The sequence below is a fragment of the Emydura macquarii genome, unplaced genomic scaffold (assembly GCF_026122565.2).
Source record: "Emydura macquarii macquarii isolate MOO-44397 ecotype Brisbane River unplaced genomic scaffold, CSIRO-AGI_Emac_v2 contig_587, whole genome shotgun sequence".
In the NCBI taxonomy this organism is placed as follows: domain Eukaryota; kingdom Metazoa; phylum Chordata; order Testudines; family Chelidae; genus Emydura; species Emydura macquarii.
In genome coordinates, this window is record NW_027130724.1 from 4,318,870 (window position 1) to 4,333,506 (window position 14,637).

At 41.0% G+C, this 14,637-nt stretch overlaps 1 protein-coding gene across 5 annotated transcripts in view; it reads left to right on the top strand.

Annotated features, from left to right (window-relative positions):
• TSPAN4 (tetraspanin 4) overlaps nt 1–13,971 on the top strand; it is a 573,087-nt gene extending 559,116 nt beyond the window's left edge. For all 5 annotated transcript variants that reach the window (XM_067540551.1, XM_067540550.1, XM_067540552.1 and 2 more), the window contains 3 exons: nt 6,121–6,252; nt 9,373–9,456; nt 12,857–13,971. In XM_067540551.1, coding sequence (XP_067396652.1) covers nt 6,121–6,252; nt 9,373–9,456; nt 12,857–12,925 — 285 coding nt within the window. In that variant the 3' untranslated portion in view covers nt 12,926–13,971. The remainder of the gene's footprint in view (nt 1–6,120; nt 6,253–9,372; nt 9,457–12,856) is intronic.
• Nucleotides 13,972–14,637: the final 666 nt, after the last annotated feature.

Here is a 14,637-nt window from a genome sequence, read left to right on the forward strand (position 1 = left end):
ACTGTTGCAGAGGTGCAACAACAGTAAATCCCAATATAGTTAATTATGTAAAGCACTTTGGCACTTATACTGTGCTATTAATATTCAATCTTTTGTTTGGTTTGTTTTTTCAGTCAAGAATAATCTCCTTATTTTCCTAATCAGAAGAGTGTAATCACTTATGGAGGAATTAGAAGTATATAGGGGACTATTGTATGAGAGATTCTGCCTCCGGCATGATGTTTGCATTGCTGTTCTTCAGTGGTTATTGACAGAAAAGCCAGCAGAGTTAATAACAGTGCCATATGAGAGCCTGGTTCTTGGTACTCCTTTCTCTCATGGAGCCAGTAGAGATCAGTCATTGGTTGGGCAATGAGCCATGCACATGCCTACATAGAGAACAGCATCCTCAAGGGGAAAAAAAAGAGCAATAGCAGCAGCCTTAATGGAGTTTACCTTCTGTTCCTTCTCTCTTGACCCCCCCAGTCCCTGTCTTTGTGAAAATATCACTCTTAACTTGTGTAGAAGGATGGCCTTGTGATTAAGGCACCAGACTGAGGACCTTAGCAATTGTGACTGTGGCACAGTTCATTTCTCCCTCCCTTTGTCTGTTGAGGGACTATTTAGGAGAGGGATGGTCCCTTAGTAGGAGTTTGTACAGCACCTAGCACCATGAGACCTCCAATCTCCGTTTGGGCCTCTATATCACACTGTGTGATATTCAAAGGAGGAAAAACTATTTTACCAGAAACAGAATCACATCCAGGAGCTGGTGATCTGGAGTCACTGACTACTGATCCCAAATTGGAGAGGAATTTCATCAGGCGACAAAGATATTCAGTATAGATGAAGTCACCTCTGATGGGTGATTATTATGTTTCTTTCTCAGTTGTGAAAATCATTAGCGCTCTTCACGTAAGATATCATGTTATTTTTTCCAGTGTAGGGAAGAAAAAGCCAGAAAGTGTGATGAAATATCTAAGTAGGATACACAGTGATTACTGTATTTGTGCCATGGTCATTTCGAGTACTGAACCTGTAATAAAGACACATTGTGTTCAGATAGGAAACCTAGGCAACTCAGCTGGATGTGTTAAATATGCACATAACTGGCCTGGTTTTAAATATTAACAAAATCAGGATAGAGACCCCCAAAACATGGAATTTATAGGGTTATATTTTAACGTGAAAAATAAGCCCTGAGAGTTAATGCTAGTGGACAGGTTTGGAGCCTGAATTCCTTTGTTAGTCCGTAAGAAATGAACAGCACTGGCAGCAAGAGTGCAGTCGTCTCAGGCTGGACTCTTTTCTCCACTGCCTTGCATCTTGTGTTAGTTACTTACACACATGTAAAAGGGTGTAAAATTATACCATATCAGAATGGTGGCATTTTATATCCTCTTTGCATGGTGTAGACAACAACACTGAGTGCAGAGCAATGCCAATTCCTTCCACCCCACCTCTATGGGTGACTAGTTCACTTACTCTGTTATTCAATCCTTGACTGGTCTGTTCAGATTGCATTAAGAGATCAGCTTTGGAGGTGCCTTTTGTGACGTATACACATGTCCACAGGCAACAGGACGGAGAACATCTACCTGGATTTCAGTAAGGCATTTGATACAGTTCCACATGGGAAAATATTAGTTAAAATTGGAGAAGATGGGGATTAATATAAGAATTGAAAGCTTAATAAGGAACTGGTTAAAGGGGAGACTACAATGTGTCATACTGAAAGGTAAACTGTCAAGCTGGAGGGAGGTTACTACTGGAGTTCCTCAGGGATCAGTTTTGGGAGTAATCTTATTTAACATTTTTATAATGAACTTGGCACAAAAAATGGGTATGCGCTAATAAAATTTGTGGATGACACACAGCTGAGAGTTATTGACGATATGGAAGAGGCCTGGAATATCATATTAGAAGATCTGGACTTCCTTGAAAACTGGAGTAATAGAAATTAGGGATGTAAAAATTCATCTAATTAATAATTTGTTTAAACTTCTAAAAATAGAATGGTTAAATGGGATGGTGGAGCCTCACTGGGCTCAGCTCCTCCCCACCCACTGCAGCTCTCACTTGCAGGGAGGCCTCCCACCCCCGCGCATGCAGAGTCACAGCTGGGCAACTCTCACTTGGTGGGGAGCTGTGCTGGGCTTGACACCTCCCCACCCTCCCCCAAAGGCAACGTTTAAACTAATGAGTAAACAGTAAGATTACTGCTTACCATTTAAACAGTAAGATTACTACTTACATCCCTAAGACACATGTGATGAAATTTAATAGCGCAAAGTGCATGGTCATGCACTTAGGGATTAACAAGAATTTCTGCTCTAAAATGGGGATGTATCAGTTAGAAGTGACAGAAGAGGAGAAAGACCTGAGTGTATTAGTTGATCACAGAATGACTATGAGCCACCACTGGGATGTGGCTGTAAAAAAGGCTAATGCAGTCTTAAGATGCATCAGGATGGGGCATAGGTCACATTCAGGTTTAAACTAGTGTAAATGGTGGATTCTCTGTACCTTGAAGTCTTTAAATCATGATATGAGGATGTCAGTAACTCAGCCAGAGGCTAGGCATCTATCATAGGAGTGGGTGGGTGAGGTTCTGTGGCTTGCAACATGTAGGTCAGACTAAATGGTCATGATGGTCCCTTCTGGCCTTAATGTCTATGTGTCTATGAGAATACTAGACTCATTTTGCATAGACATTAATACTGCCAGACCAGGGAGCTGTTTCAAAATAGAGCATTTTATTGCAATTTTTTGTTGGTTGATTGCATAGTTTGAAAAGCTCACTTCTGGGATGCTTTCCAGGGGCACCATTCTCCGCTGTAGTCTGCTCTCCAGAATTCTGTCCTGACCTTACAGCAGAGTTCTAAACCTTAAACCATAGCCCCGGCATTCCATCCAGTTCTGTGTAAAACAGACTTCACCCACTCACGTACATGTACTACATTTAGACTAACTTACATATTAGGACTTGGTGTACTACATAGGCTTATATAGTTATTTGAATAAACATGACGTGTCCTAGATTAGTGGGATTGAAGTCTGAGCTGAGGTCAGTGGAGTTAGAGGTGGAAAACCATTAGGCAATGAGAATTGGGCATTAATTTTTAAAATGTAGTTTCATACCTAACTTCTTTGCAATCAAGATTTGAGCCCTTTTGTTTGACCACCATGTCAGTAATTAGTTAAACTATTTGAGAAATATATGGAAAAAGCAGTAGGAACCAAGTTCAGCTCACTATTACTTGTGTAAATCCAAGGAGTGCCATTCATTTAAATTTACACCAGTCTAACTCAGACAATTTGACCTTATGTATTTTTTTCCTCTATGTGATTGAGCCCAGTTTAGATCAAAACCGACTTCTGGATCCTGCCATGGTAATCCAGACCACCCAACATTTAATAAGTAAATGCCAATTTCTCAAAGATAAATAACATGTCACTGCCTGGGGGGAGTTTTCGAGGATATCTCACTGATGCCAAACACCCACACCGTCTCTGCCACAATAACCCAGTGCACTGTTCTTTAAGTTCTGCTGAGACTGGGTCCTAGAGTCTGGGCTTTTTCACTTGTGTTCATAAGGCCATATCCCAACCTGGATGACTTCAGTGAGCATTCAGTACAGAGAACACAAGGAGAATATAACTTGCATAAAGGATCTTTCAAAATTTGCTTCTACTTTGCCTTAACTACGAGTGGAGTGAGTAAAATAGATGCAGGGCAAGTGACGGCCCCAGCCAATAAATACACAAACTGGGGTGTAACCCTTTCTTTATGTTTTCATTGCAGTACGATAGAAGCCTTGTGCTTAGCTTTACTTATGAACACAAGGTATCCCATGCTAGGGGAGCGACTGTTTGTTAACACAGAAACAAAGCTATCTGGAAGCAGTGTTGAATCCCATAAACAGCGGACAGAAGCCTCAGTGCTTTTTAATGCTGGTTGGTTGGCAAAGCTTTCCCCAACAACACACCCTCCAGATACTCTGTTTGTCAGCCTCCTACTGGGTGGAATTCCTGGATGCTGACTAAACATTTGGGAATCTTCCTCCAGCAAACCAGATGGGTAATCAATATGGGGGTGGGACTGGTGTCCCTTTAACAAAGGAGAAAAATAGTGTTGTGACATTTTGGGAGATAATCCAGATTTCCTTCCTGTGGGAGGCTCTTTTTTAAGCAAAACAAAATAACAACAGAAACATCAATATCAGTGAATAACTGACTAGAAGCTACTTTTGCTTGGTTTCTTTTTTAACCCTATGTCAATTATTGAATTACAATTTCTAAAAGAGACATTGGGTGCCCAACTTGAGACCCCCTTAAAGAGGCCTGATAACCAGAGGGACCGTGCTCAATACTTTCTGAAAATTAGCCCCCTTTTAAGGTATCTAAAGCTGGGCACCCAAAAATCAGAGCACTAAAAGTCATTAGTCACTTCTAAAAATGTTGGTATATTGTTTCCCTCTGTATGATAAAGTCACAGAAATTAGGGACAGAAAAACCTAGTCAGACCACCTTGTCTCCCTGTTACTGGGGCAATGAACAGGACAATGCAGGACTTTAAATGTGAACTGGAAAGAATGAAGTATGTTTGTGCCCGTAGCTTAACTTTCCCTTATCAAGTGTCATGGCCTTGATAGGGGAAAGTTAAGCTACAGGCACAAACTTCGCAGATTCCTCCTAAGCCCTTTCCAAGCTTTCTTCCCCATGAGTAGTTGCAAAGCTTCTGCCCTTCCTATTTCCCCAGCAGATAAACCAACAACAGGTATAACTGTTTATGATTTGGAGGGGAAAACACAACATTTCTATCCCCCCTCCTTTTATAAAAAAAACAAACGTCAGGAATATGAATGAAGACTTGGTCTTTCTGTTTTGAGGGAGGACTCCTTGAAAAACAGAGTAGAGTGGGAGTGAGTTGGAAAAAATTTTTCACACCCAAGAAAATCTCTTACCCAATTAATTACTCAGTTTTCAGTCTCTTGCAATATCATAAAGTCATCCAAGAATCCACCACCAAAAACAGGATAGACAAGACCTCAGATTTCTAATGTAATAAACAAGCAGTGAAAAAATAATATTAAAGGAAAAGACAACATCATAAAAGAGCAAAAAGGGGCATAGACATTTTTCCTTGCAGATTACTCTTCTTCTTCTTTTTTCTAAATATAAATATTTTAAAGGCTGTTTTCTGAGCTCACAAGTCAAACACATGCTAGTGACTGATTTACTGCACCAGCCAAAGATCAAAGAATTTTGAGTGAGGAGGGATATACTGGCCCAGCAAATATTTCTGAGTTTTGCTGGGGGGAAAAAGTGGTGTTATGTGAGAGCACAGAAATGTTTCTATTGAACACTGGTTTCTGAAAATGAATCCTAGCAATGTGTGAGGCGCTGTGTACTGTGCAATTCTAATGGCTAGAAGGGCAGAGCCATTCCCTGCACATCTGTGGCATTGTGCCAATAAGCCCTAATACTATTATTATAAAAGAGGGTCTCTTGTAAATCTCATGTGAGAAGCAGAACCTGAGTTTTGTCATTGCTTGTGACCATCTGGGAGGCCTGTGTATCCCTTACAAACAGCAGGTACAGATTTATCACATCTCCGGATATGAGAGCAACTTGGGACAACGCTCAACAGTGTGTGACATGCGAGAGAAGTGAGGTGGGGGGAAACTATAGCTGCTTTACCTGCGTAAAGCAGGGAGACAGGATTATTTCTTTACTGTCTAAAGTACCCTCCCTTGCAATGCTTAAGTTGTGCCAGGGCTTGCCGGGGCTGAGCCCCGGTACCGTTGGGCTTGGGACTTCATAGCCGCAGCACCTCTGGGCTTGCTGCATCAGTTATGAAAATAAAAAAATTGCTTGAGCCCCAGCACCTAATTGCTCAAGCTCTGGCACCTCTTTCATTACAAATTAAGCACTGCTTCTATTCCTCTGTTAGCCCAATCCCAATACAATAGGGTGAGGCAGTAGAAATAAGAGAATGTTTGTGCCCAGCAGGAGGTGGGGAAGATACTTCCATTTCCTCAAAATGAGTAAATATGTGGTATTATTTAATGAATGACCTCTTTGCCCATAAATCCCAGAGCACAGTCACAATGTCAGCCTTGCTTTTTCCTCCTCCAGTTCAGATGCTGTGGGGTCTCGAACTACACTGACTGGTTTGAAGTGTACAATGCCACACGGGTGCCAGACTCATGCTGCTTGGAATTCAGCGAGAATTGTGGACTCCACTCCCCGGGGACCTGGTGGAAAGCTGTGAGTAATCTTGTCACTCAGCTGCAAGGGCAGCTGAGCCTAAACCTAAGCCTTGTTTTAATTCAGTTAAGATATGGGGAATGGCCACCAACTGGTCTACAGGAGGCAAAGGTGGACTGTTATCCTTAAAACTTGATCATAATAAAATGGTCTGACAGAGCTTCCAAGGGCCATTATTTCAGTTTGTGACATGCAGTGAAGCCAGCACTTGAATAGTTATCCTGAGGACTGCAGCTTCTTGCTCCCCAAGAGGCAGCACTGGGCTCCGGCAGTCATATATGCATCTTTCCAGACACATGGCTCCTGCCGACAATCTCATGAGCAGGAGCACAGACTGACTAGGACAGAGACAGTGCCTTTCCATTTAGTGTTGCATGTTGCATCTGTAGGGGCAGAACAGGATGCAGCAAAACCCACATCCTCGTGATTATCAATGTGGAATCCAATAGCAACATGTTGGTGTGGCATGGACAGTCACCCGGCACTAGAGCTGTGTGACCCTGCAGATGACAATTCCTGACAGGGAGCTTGATCCAAGGCCCACTGAAACCTTTCTTCTGACTTCAGTGGTCTTTGAATCAGGCCCAGCATTTGTGAACTCAATGCTGGAGTTTATTCTCAGAGATCAGAAACAAATTAAACCCCTGCAGTTTGCTTTGATCAGACTCAAACCTCCAGTGGTAAGCCCCACCCTCAGATCTTTGCCCAGTTCTTCCCTGAGCATATAGCCAGACCCTACCCTTCTCCTAAATGAGTCCTAGGAACCTCCTTAAGTAGCTGCAGGGAAGGTCTTGGGGTACGGGCAGTTACTGAGGTGAGCCATTCATTTTAGGTGACTGATCTGAAGAACTGTCCCCAATTGAGCTCTGAGTAGAGGTGGTTTTGGAACAAACTGATAAACAGCAATAAGTAACCCGGATCAGATGGTATTCACCCAAGAGTTCTGAAGGAACTCAAATATGAAATTGCAGAACTTACTGTGGTATTAAGCTACTGCTTAAATCAGCATCTGTACCAGATGACTGGAGGATAACTAATGTACAGTTGATTTTTTTAAAAATGTTCCAGAAGCGATCCTGGCATTTACAGTCTGGTAAGCCTAACTTTAGTTCCAGGCAAACTGGTTGAAATCGTGGTAAAGAACAGAATTATCAGATACACAAATGAACATGATATGTTGGGGATGAGTCAACATGGCTTTTGTAAAGAGAAATCATTCCTCACCAATCTATTAGAATTCTTTGAGGGGGTCAACAGGGATATGGACAAGGGTGATGTAGTTGATATAGTGCACCTGGAATTTCAGAAAGCCTTTGACAAGTTCCCACACCAAAACTTTTAAGCAAAGTAAGCAGTCATGGGATAAGAGGGAAGGTCCTCTTCTGGATCAGTTAAAAGATGGGAAACATAGGGTAGGAATAAGGGGTCAGTTTTCACAATAGAAAAGAGGTAAATAGAAGGGTTCCCCCAAGGATCAGTACTGGGACTAGTGTTGTTCAATATTTTTATAAATGATGTGGGACAAGGGGTGAACAGTAAGGTGCCAAAATTTGCAGATGATACAAAATTCCTTAAGATTGCAGTCAGCTTTGGACTTAACTAAGAGTTACAAAGGGATCTCACTAAACTGGGTGACTGGGTAACAAAATGGCAGATGAAATTCTGTGTTGATAAATGCAAAGTAATGCACATTGGAAAACATACTCACCACTGTACATATAAAAATATTGGGTCTAAATTAGCTGTTACCACTCAAGAAAGAGATCTTGGGAGTCATCATGGAGAGTTCTCTGAAAACATCTGGTCAATGTGCAGCAGCAGACAAAAAAGCTAACAATGTTAGAAACCATTAAGAAATGGATAGGTAAGAAGAAAATATAATGCCCCTATATAAATCCACAGTATGCCCACACCTCGAATACTGCATGCAGTTCTGGTTGCCTATCTCAAAAAAGATATATTAGAATTGGAAAAGAATGGTAATTAAAATGATTAGTGGTATGGAACAGCTTCCATATGAGAGATTAAAAAGACTGGGACTGTTTTCTTAGAAAAGAGGCAACTATGGTGGGAGATATGATAGCGGTCTATTAAAAATCATGAATCGTGTGGAGAAAGTGAACAGGGAAGTGTTATTTACACCTTCACAAAACATAAGAAACAATTAAATTAATAGGCAACAGGTTTAAAACTAATATAAGAAAGTACTTCCCCTCAACACCCAGTTATCTTGTGGAACTCATTGCCAGAGGATGTTGTGCAGGCCAAAAGCATAACTGGGTTAAAAAAGGAATGGGATCGGCTCATGGAGGATAGGTCCATCAGTGGCTATAAGCCAAGATGGTCAATGATGCAATGACATGTTCCTAAACCTTTGTTTGCCAGAAGCAGGGAATGGACAATGGAATGGACCAATTGTTAATGGCCCTGTTCTTTTCATTCCTTCTGAAGCGTCTGACATCGGCCATGGTCGGAAGACAAGATACTGGACTAGATAGACCCCATTGGTCTGATCCAGTATGGCTATTCATATGTTATGTTCTTATGTATGCCCCAGGCCTAGTAATTAAACTGGGAAGAAAATAATTGAGGAACTTCTGTAATACAAACCTAAGTTATGCAGAATGGTGTAGGGTGGATGCATGTTGTACAGCAGGAGGCATAACACAACAGCTCTTAGCAGAGACTCTGATTAACTATTTTCTTTACAGTGTAATATTTCAACCTTTTCACATATTTCCATGTTCCAGCAAAACAAGTAAAATGTATTTCAAAATTACAAAATGCTGATTCTTAGCTCTTACAGGGCAAAAAATGTGCCAGAAATCAGCACCTGCTCGCTTTTGGTACTGGGCCTATATCTTTCAGAGCAGCAGCACCTCACACTCACTCCCCACCCCATATGGCCTTTTGGGTGCACATCCTTCTGTGTCATTAAAAATCAATGTTACATTGGAAAGCCTCAAGCCAGGAAGTCATTGTGTTAGTTACAATGCTGAAATGACAATGAAAGATGCCCAGCAGCTCAGTTTGACCTGTCTCATTCCTATATGTGCGTTCACAGTCCCAGTGGATTAGAGGTTTATGCTTATGTCTAATATAATACACTTTCTTTTCTAGCCTTGTTATGAGACAGTGAAAATATGGCTTCAGGAAAACCTGCTAGCAGTGGGGATCTTTGGTCTGTGCACAGCTTTGGTTCAGGTAGGCTTTTATTTCAATTTCAGATTGCCTGAGTGATTGCAGTTGGATTACAAGTTATTTCTTCCTATTCTGTTTTTAACAATTTCTAATTAAATCTTCCTTGGATTTTTAATATAACCCAAAAATCAGAGGGAAACTGCAATAATAAAAATTGCATGCAGGATTTATAACCATGAATATCTACACACACTCAATTTCCTTTTTCTAATGTCCTAAATGATTAAGGTACAATTGATTTATTTACTTTTTGCATGTCACTCAACATGGCCAGCAAAACCAGATAGGTCAGTTTCATCTTCAGGTTCTCCTGCCCTAGCATAAGACTGGATTTATCTTGCAAAACCAGCAGAGGAAAGTTTAAATTAAATTTGAACAAAGCACTTAAACTAAAGCTTCAATCCTGCATACACATAAAATTAAGTATATGATTATTTATGAGTTAGTCCCATTAACTTCAATGGAATTATGGCTCATGAGTAAAGTCAAGCATGTAATTATTTGTTTACAGGATCAGGGCCTACATTTGTACTTCAGTCATGGCTATGATCAAAGACGTGGCTAAAAATGAACGGAATGCTGATGCCCTATGTCTAGGATATGCCAATGCTGCAATCAGAGGTATGATACCCTGTCTAACTTTAATCCATCTAACACAAGTACCAGTAGCAGCATAGGCTTCAGTGTGAGCTGTACAAGCCTGCCTAGGACCCTGGATACTCGCTTGGGCAGCTAGCTCACTATGGAATTGGTGCTGCTGTGGCTTCCCTGCTTTTGGTACTTGTGCTAGTTAGATTAAAGCTAGGCTGGGTACGTCTCTACATGCTGCTGTCCTACCTATGTTTGAAGCTTAGACATATTCTTAGGGTTTGTCTTCACTTATCTCGGAGATTTCGACAGCAGTCGATCGGAGTTACGCAAACTACACAAAAAACTTGCGTTAACTCCTGTTGACTTCTGTGTTTCTGTTCTGCGCGCCAACTTCACTGCACTGTACTGATGGGAACACGGAGAAGGTGGTCTTAATATGTTGATTTCTGGATTGACTAAGCAGGTCTTCACGGACCGCTAAGTCGATCTGACAGCGGCGAATTTGCCCCCGTCAGTGAAGACGCAGCCTTAGTTTCTAGCAGTGACTTTCGTAGCTCATCTGTACTCAGCATACAAAGTTGGAAGTATGATTTCTCAACACTAACTGTGCATTTAAATGTAAATTAAGCTGTGGTTTTATGCTTTGCATACTTCCAGCAATAGAGAGTCTGGAATCAGAACTGGCTCATGGTTTTGCTGCTGATGCATTAGGCAGAATAGCATAATCTGACTCTTTCATAGTATTGTACTGGCTATGTGGTTTATAGCCCCAATTTGGTAAAGCATGTATTTGAGTTGGGATCTATAATAATGAGAAACTTACTTTTTTCTCGGTAAACTAAACAGATATGAGTGAAGATGCTTAGGGAACAGATATGTGCAGTAAAATAGTGTAGCAGAGAGTCTGAGCCTCTCTATTTGGTCTACAACCACACTTTAGAGGCTGGCTGTTGGGTACACACACATTTAAGGAGTCTTTAAAAGATGTATTAGTAACCCAGTAGGTTGGTCTAATTTTAAATGCTCTACATATAATCAGTGTCTACTGGGGGTGATGTGATCATATGAACAATTTTAATTACGTGTTTCCATTAGGAAAATAATTTTACACGATTTTTGAAATGCTTAATGGTGGTTGTAGTAAAAATTATGAAATGCACAAAAAACACTTCAAAATCTCAAAAACTTTTGCTAGGGGTTTGCCCCCCGCGCGCACACACACACGTGATTGAACCTAATTATTGACTAAAGGCTTGGTCCAAAGCCCATTGTGAGTTAACGAGACTACTCTCTCCATTGACTTCTGTGGGATTTGGATCAGGCCTTAAATGCTTGCCAACTTTTTAATGCTAGCACTATTGAAGTATAAGGCAGTCATACACAAGTAAACCTTTTTTTTAAAAAAAGGACATGTACCTAGTGCAGTAGGAGAATCTTCTTGGTGCATGCTAGGGGCCTCAAATATGCAAATTAACCCACCCTATTGGAGACTGTCATGCAGACATCCTCTGACAGTCATTTGCTGGGAGTCAGGAAACGTTCAGTGTTCTAATGAATAAGGCAGCTGTTTAAGAGCCAAGAGAATTCTATCCGGGGTGTATAAAGCCAGAGCAAAGACTGGAAGTTTTAGTGAGATCAAGAGCAATATTGTATTTATTTAACCTAAAAATGTCTGTGTCTTTGCTCAGATAAAGCTACTAATTTCCTTGTCAAATTATGTTTAAAAAATAATCTTGAAGAGAATTGCCATTTAACTAGACTATTGATTAATTCTAAAATGGCCGAACTAATCATTTTAAAGAATATATTGTGCAAAGAAGTAGTACATGACAAACGTTTAACTCTGAGGAAATGATTACAGCTGAGCTTTGGCAGAAATAGCAGCAGCCACATTTAGTTCTTTTATCTAAGTATTTCACAAATGAGAGTAAGTATCATGATTGCCATTTTACACATGGGAAAACTGAGGTAAAGAGATGAGCTCTCACATCCTCAAAGGTATTTAATACCCAATTCCCCTTGAAATCAATAAAGTTAGGCACCTAAATATCTCTGAGGATATATACACAATAGGTCAGTGGCAGAACTGGGAATAGAGAAACCACTTCTCCTAACCCTCAATCTAGGGCCAAGAGCCTCTTGAGTATTCTCAATGCTGTGCTCAGGCCTATGGGGAGCAGGTGCGCTGTTGATGAAGCCTGCTTATTTTTTGCAGAGATGAACCCTAGTGATTGTCAGCACTCCTCCCTTCATGGATGTCTTCATGAAATCACACATATAGCTTTGTAAAATGGAAAGAACAGCAATAGCTTTCAGTTTGAGACAAAAAAATTATCTCCGCAATGGATACAGTGAAAAATACAGACCCACGGATGTCTGGGTGGGTCGCTACTGTATAGTAAAGTATCTTTCAGCAAATGACACCTAGTTATTTCCCAGCAAATAAGCCTCCCAGCAGCTAAAGGCTGCTTTTACACCTGGCACCAGAACTGAGAGCAGGGCTGTTGTCTGTCCATGTCCTCCTGCTGGCACCCTAGAATGCAAAGGAATGGAGAGCAAAAGTGGTATGGATGAGTGGAGAGAGGCACAGAGGAATTAGGAACAGAGTAGAACAAGAATGGGTAGTTTGTGATCACATAAATAAAGATTGTATCATAAGGCATATGCATATGAGGGCAAATTCAGGTGGCACAGGTACTCTTAATTCTGGCATTTCCTAACTTTTGAGTGTTTGACTTTGCAACCTAAATAAGGTGGTTTTAACCTTTTTTTGTAATATTGATGTCTACCAATCTTATTTTTGTTTCTTTAGATTCTTGGACTGACGTTTGCAATGACCATGTATTGCCAGGTAGTCAAGGCAGACACCTACTGTGCATAGAAACCATCTCAAGCCTCTCTTCTCCTCCTCAAAAGGACACAGGAGAAAGCTCCTTCATGTTCATTCATCTGATCTTTTTTTCTATGTAAAATAAACTGTGTATAATCCTAGTTCTCTGAAGATTTTGTACATCACCCTAGTTTATTGAGGAAGGAACAAAGGGAAGAAAAGCCAAGGGAAGATCAGTACTTGGACTGGCATGGGTGGCAGGAGGAAACATTGTCTTTAAATAAAAAGAATGCTCCAACCTGATAGATGAAGACAGTTCCCTTTGCACGGACTGTGGCAAGACTGAAGACGCTGCTTAAGAGGAGCTGATCTGCAAGCCGGTGCTACAAAAAGGCAGATGCTGAAAAGAGCTCCAAGAATCCAAGAAGGTTTCCTTCCAGAATATATCATGGGCTGGCACTGGGGGGGGGGGGAGGGAATGGTTGGAAAGTGAAATATTCTTCAGCATGGAAAGAGGGTGTGGAAGAGCTAGTATTGATGGAAGTGTCATTTGTCTTTGTAGGCAGCTGTTAGCAAGCAGCAAGCCTCCGAACTATCTCAAGAAGAATTTTGCAACCAGGAGTGGGTCATCTTCAGAAATGTTTTTAGTCTTTCGTGCTCTGAAGTCAGGAGCTAATCAGGATCTGTGCAATGAGATCTGGCTGGTAAGGGAAAAGTCTTAGTGGACATTGTGTCACTGATTAATTTGCAAGGGCATAGAACCAATAAGGGAGCGTGTGTGTAAAATATATTCATAGATACTTACCATGCTGAAGGAAGGTGAAATTAACCCTGCATCCAACCTCAGAAGATGGAAGCTTTCTATCCCATTTCACATTCCAAGTGAACAAATATTCCAAGGGAAATAATGGACTATCATTTCTTGTAGGAGACACTATCATCATTACCTCTGGGGAAACAAGTAATTACTTTCAGCTGTATCTTCGTTTCTGTAAACAACTTGTGAGTGGGCTTTCTCTGTCACTCTCCTATGGTTTTATTTTTTCCATTCCTATTTTCTCCTGAAGATCCATAAAGAGCTGTCAGCTGTTTCTTCACTGAATGTCATTAATTTTCTGAGATAGTATCATCTGCAGGTAGTATAGGGTTTGCCTTGTCAGTTACATATTGCTTAGCTTAAGACTTGAGATGTTTTCATGCTTAGAAATGCCTAAGTTACTTACTTATTCACAACAGCTAAGGCAAATGGTTCCTAGTCATCCCAGTGGGAACTGGAGTCATCTCAACATTCTAATTTTCAAGCTTTTTTCTCCCCCAGGGTGCAGGCTTGTTCAGTAGCATCACCTGGCCCTGCTGGAGTTTGCAAAACAATAATCAGTCACAACTCCTCATTGCGGGAAAACAAATTTCTTTGTGTGTGGTCCCCTGGCTGTCATAATTGAAGAGAAGAATGTGAGAGTTGTGTCTCCAGATGGAATTTTCATTGAGATGCAAAAAAACTTTTCATCTGACAAACTTCTAAACTGAGGGTAACCCCAATACAACCTACAATATTGTGCAATGTAGACCTACACCCTTGAGAGAATAAGGCTGCTGGGCCATCTTGATCTTGGTGGCCAAGCTGCGGACAGTATGCATTTGAGAAAGGTTGCTGCAAATTATAGCATTTATAGGTATTCCGTGCCACCCTCATGCGTCTACTGTTACATGACAAGTGCGAATACTGTGATTTAAATTAACCTGCCAACTCATTTTAACTCTTA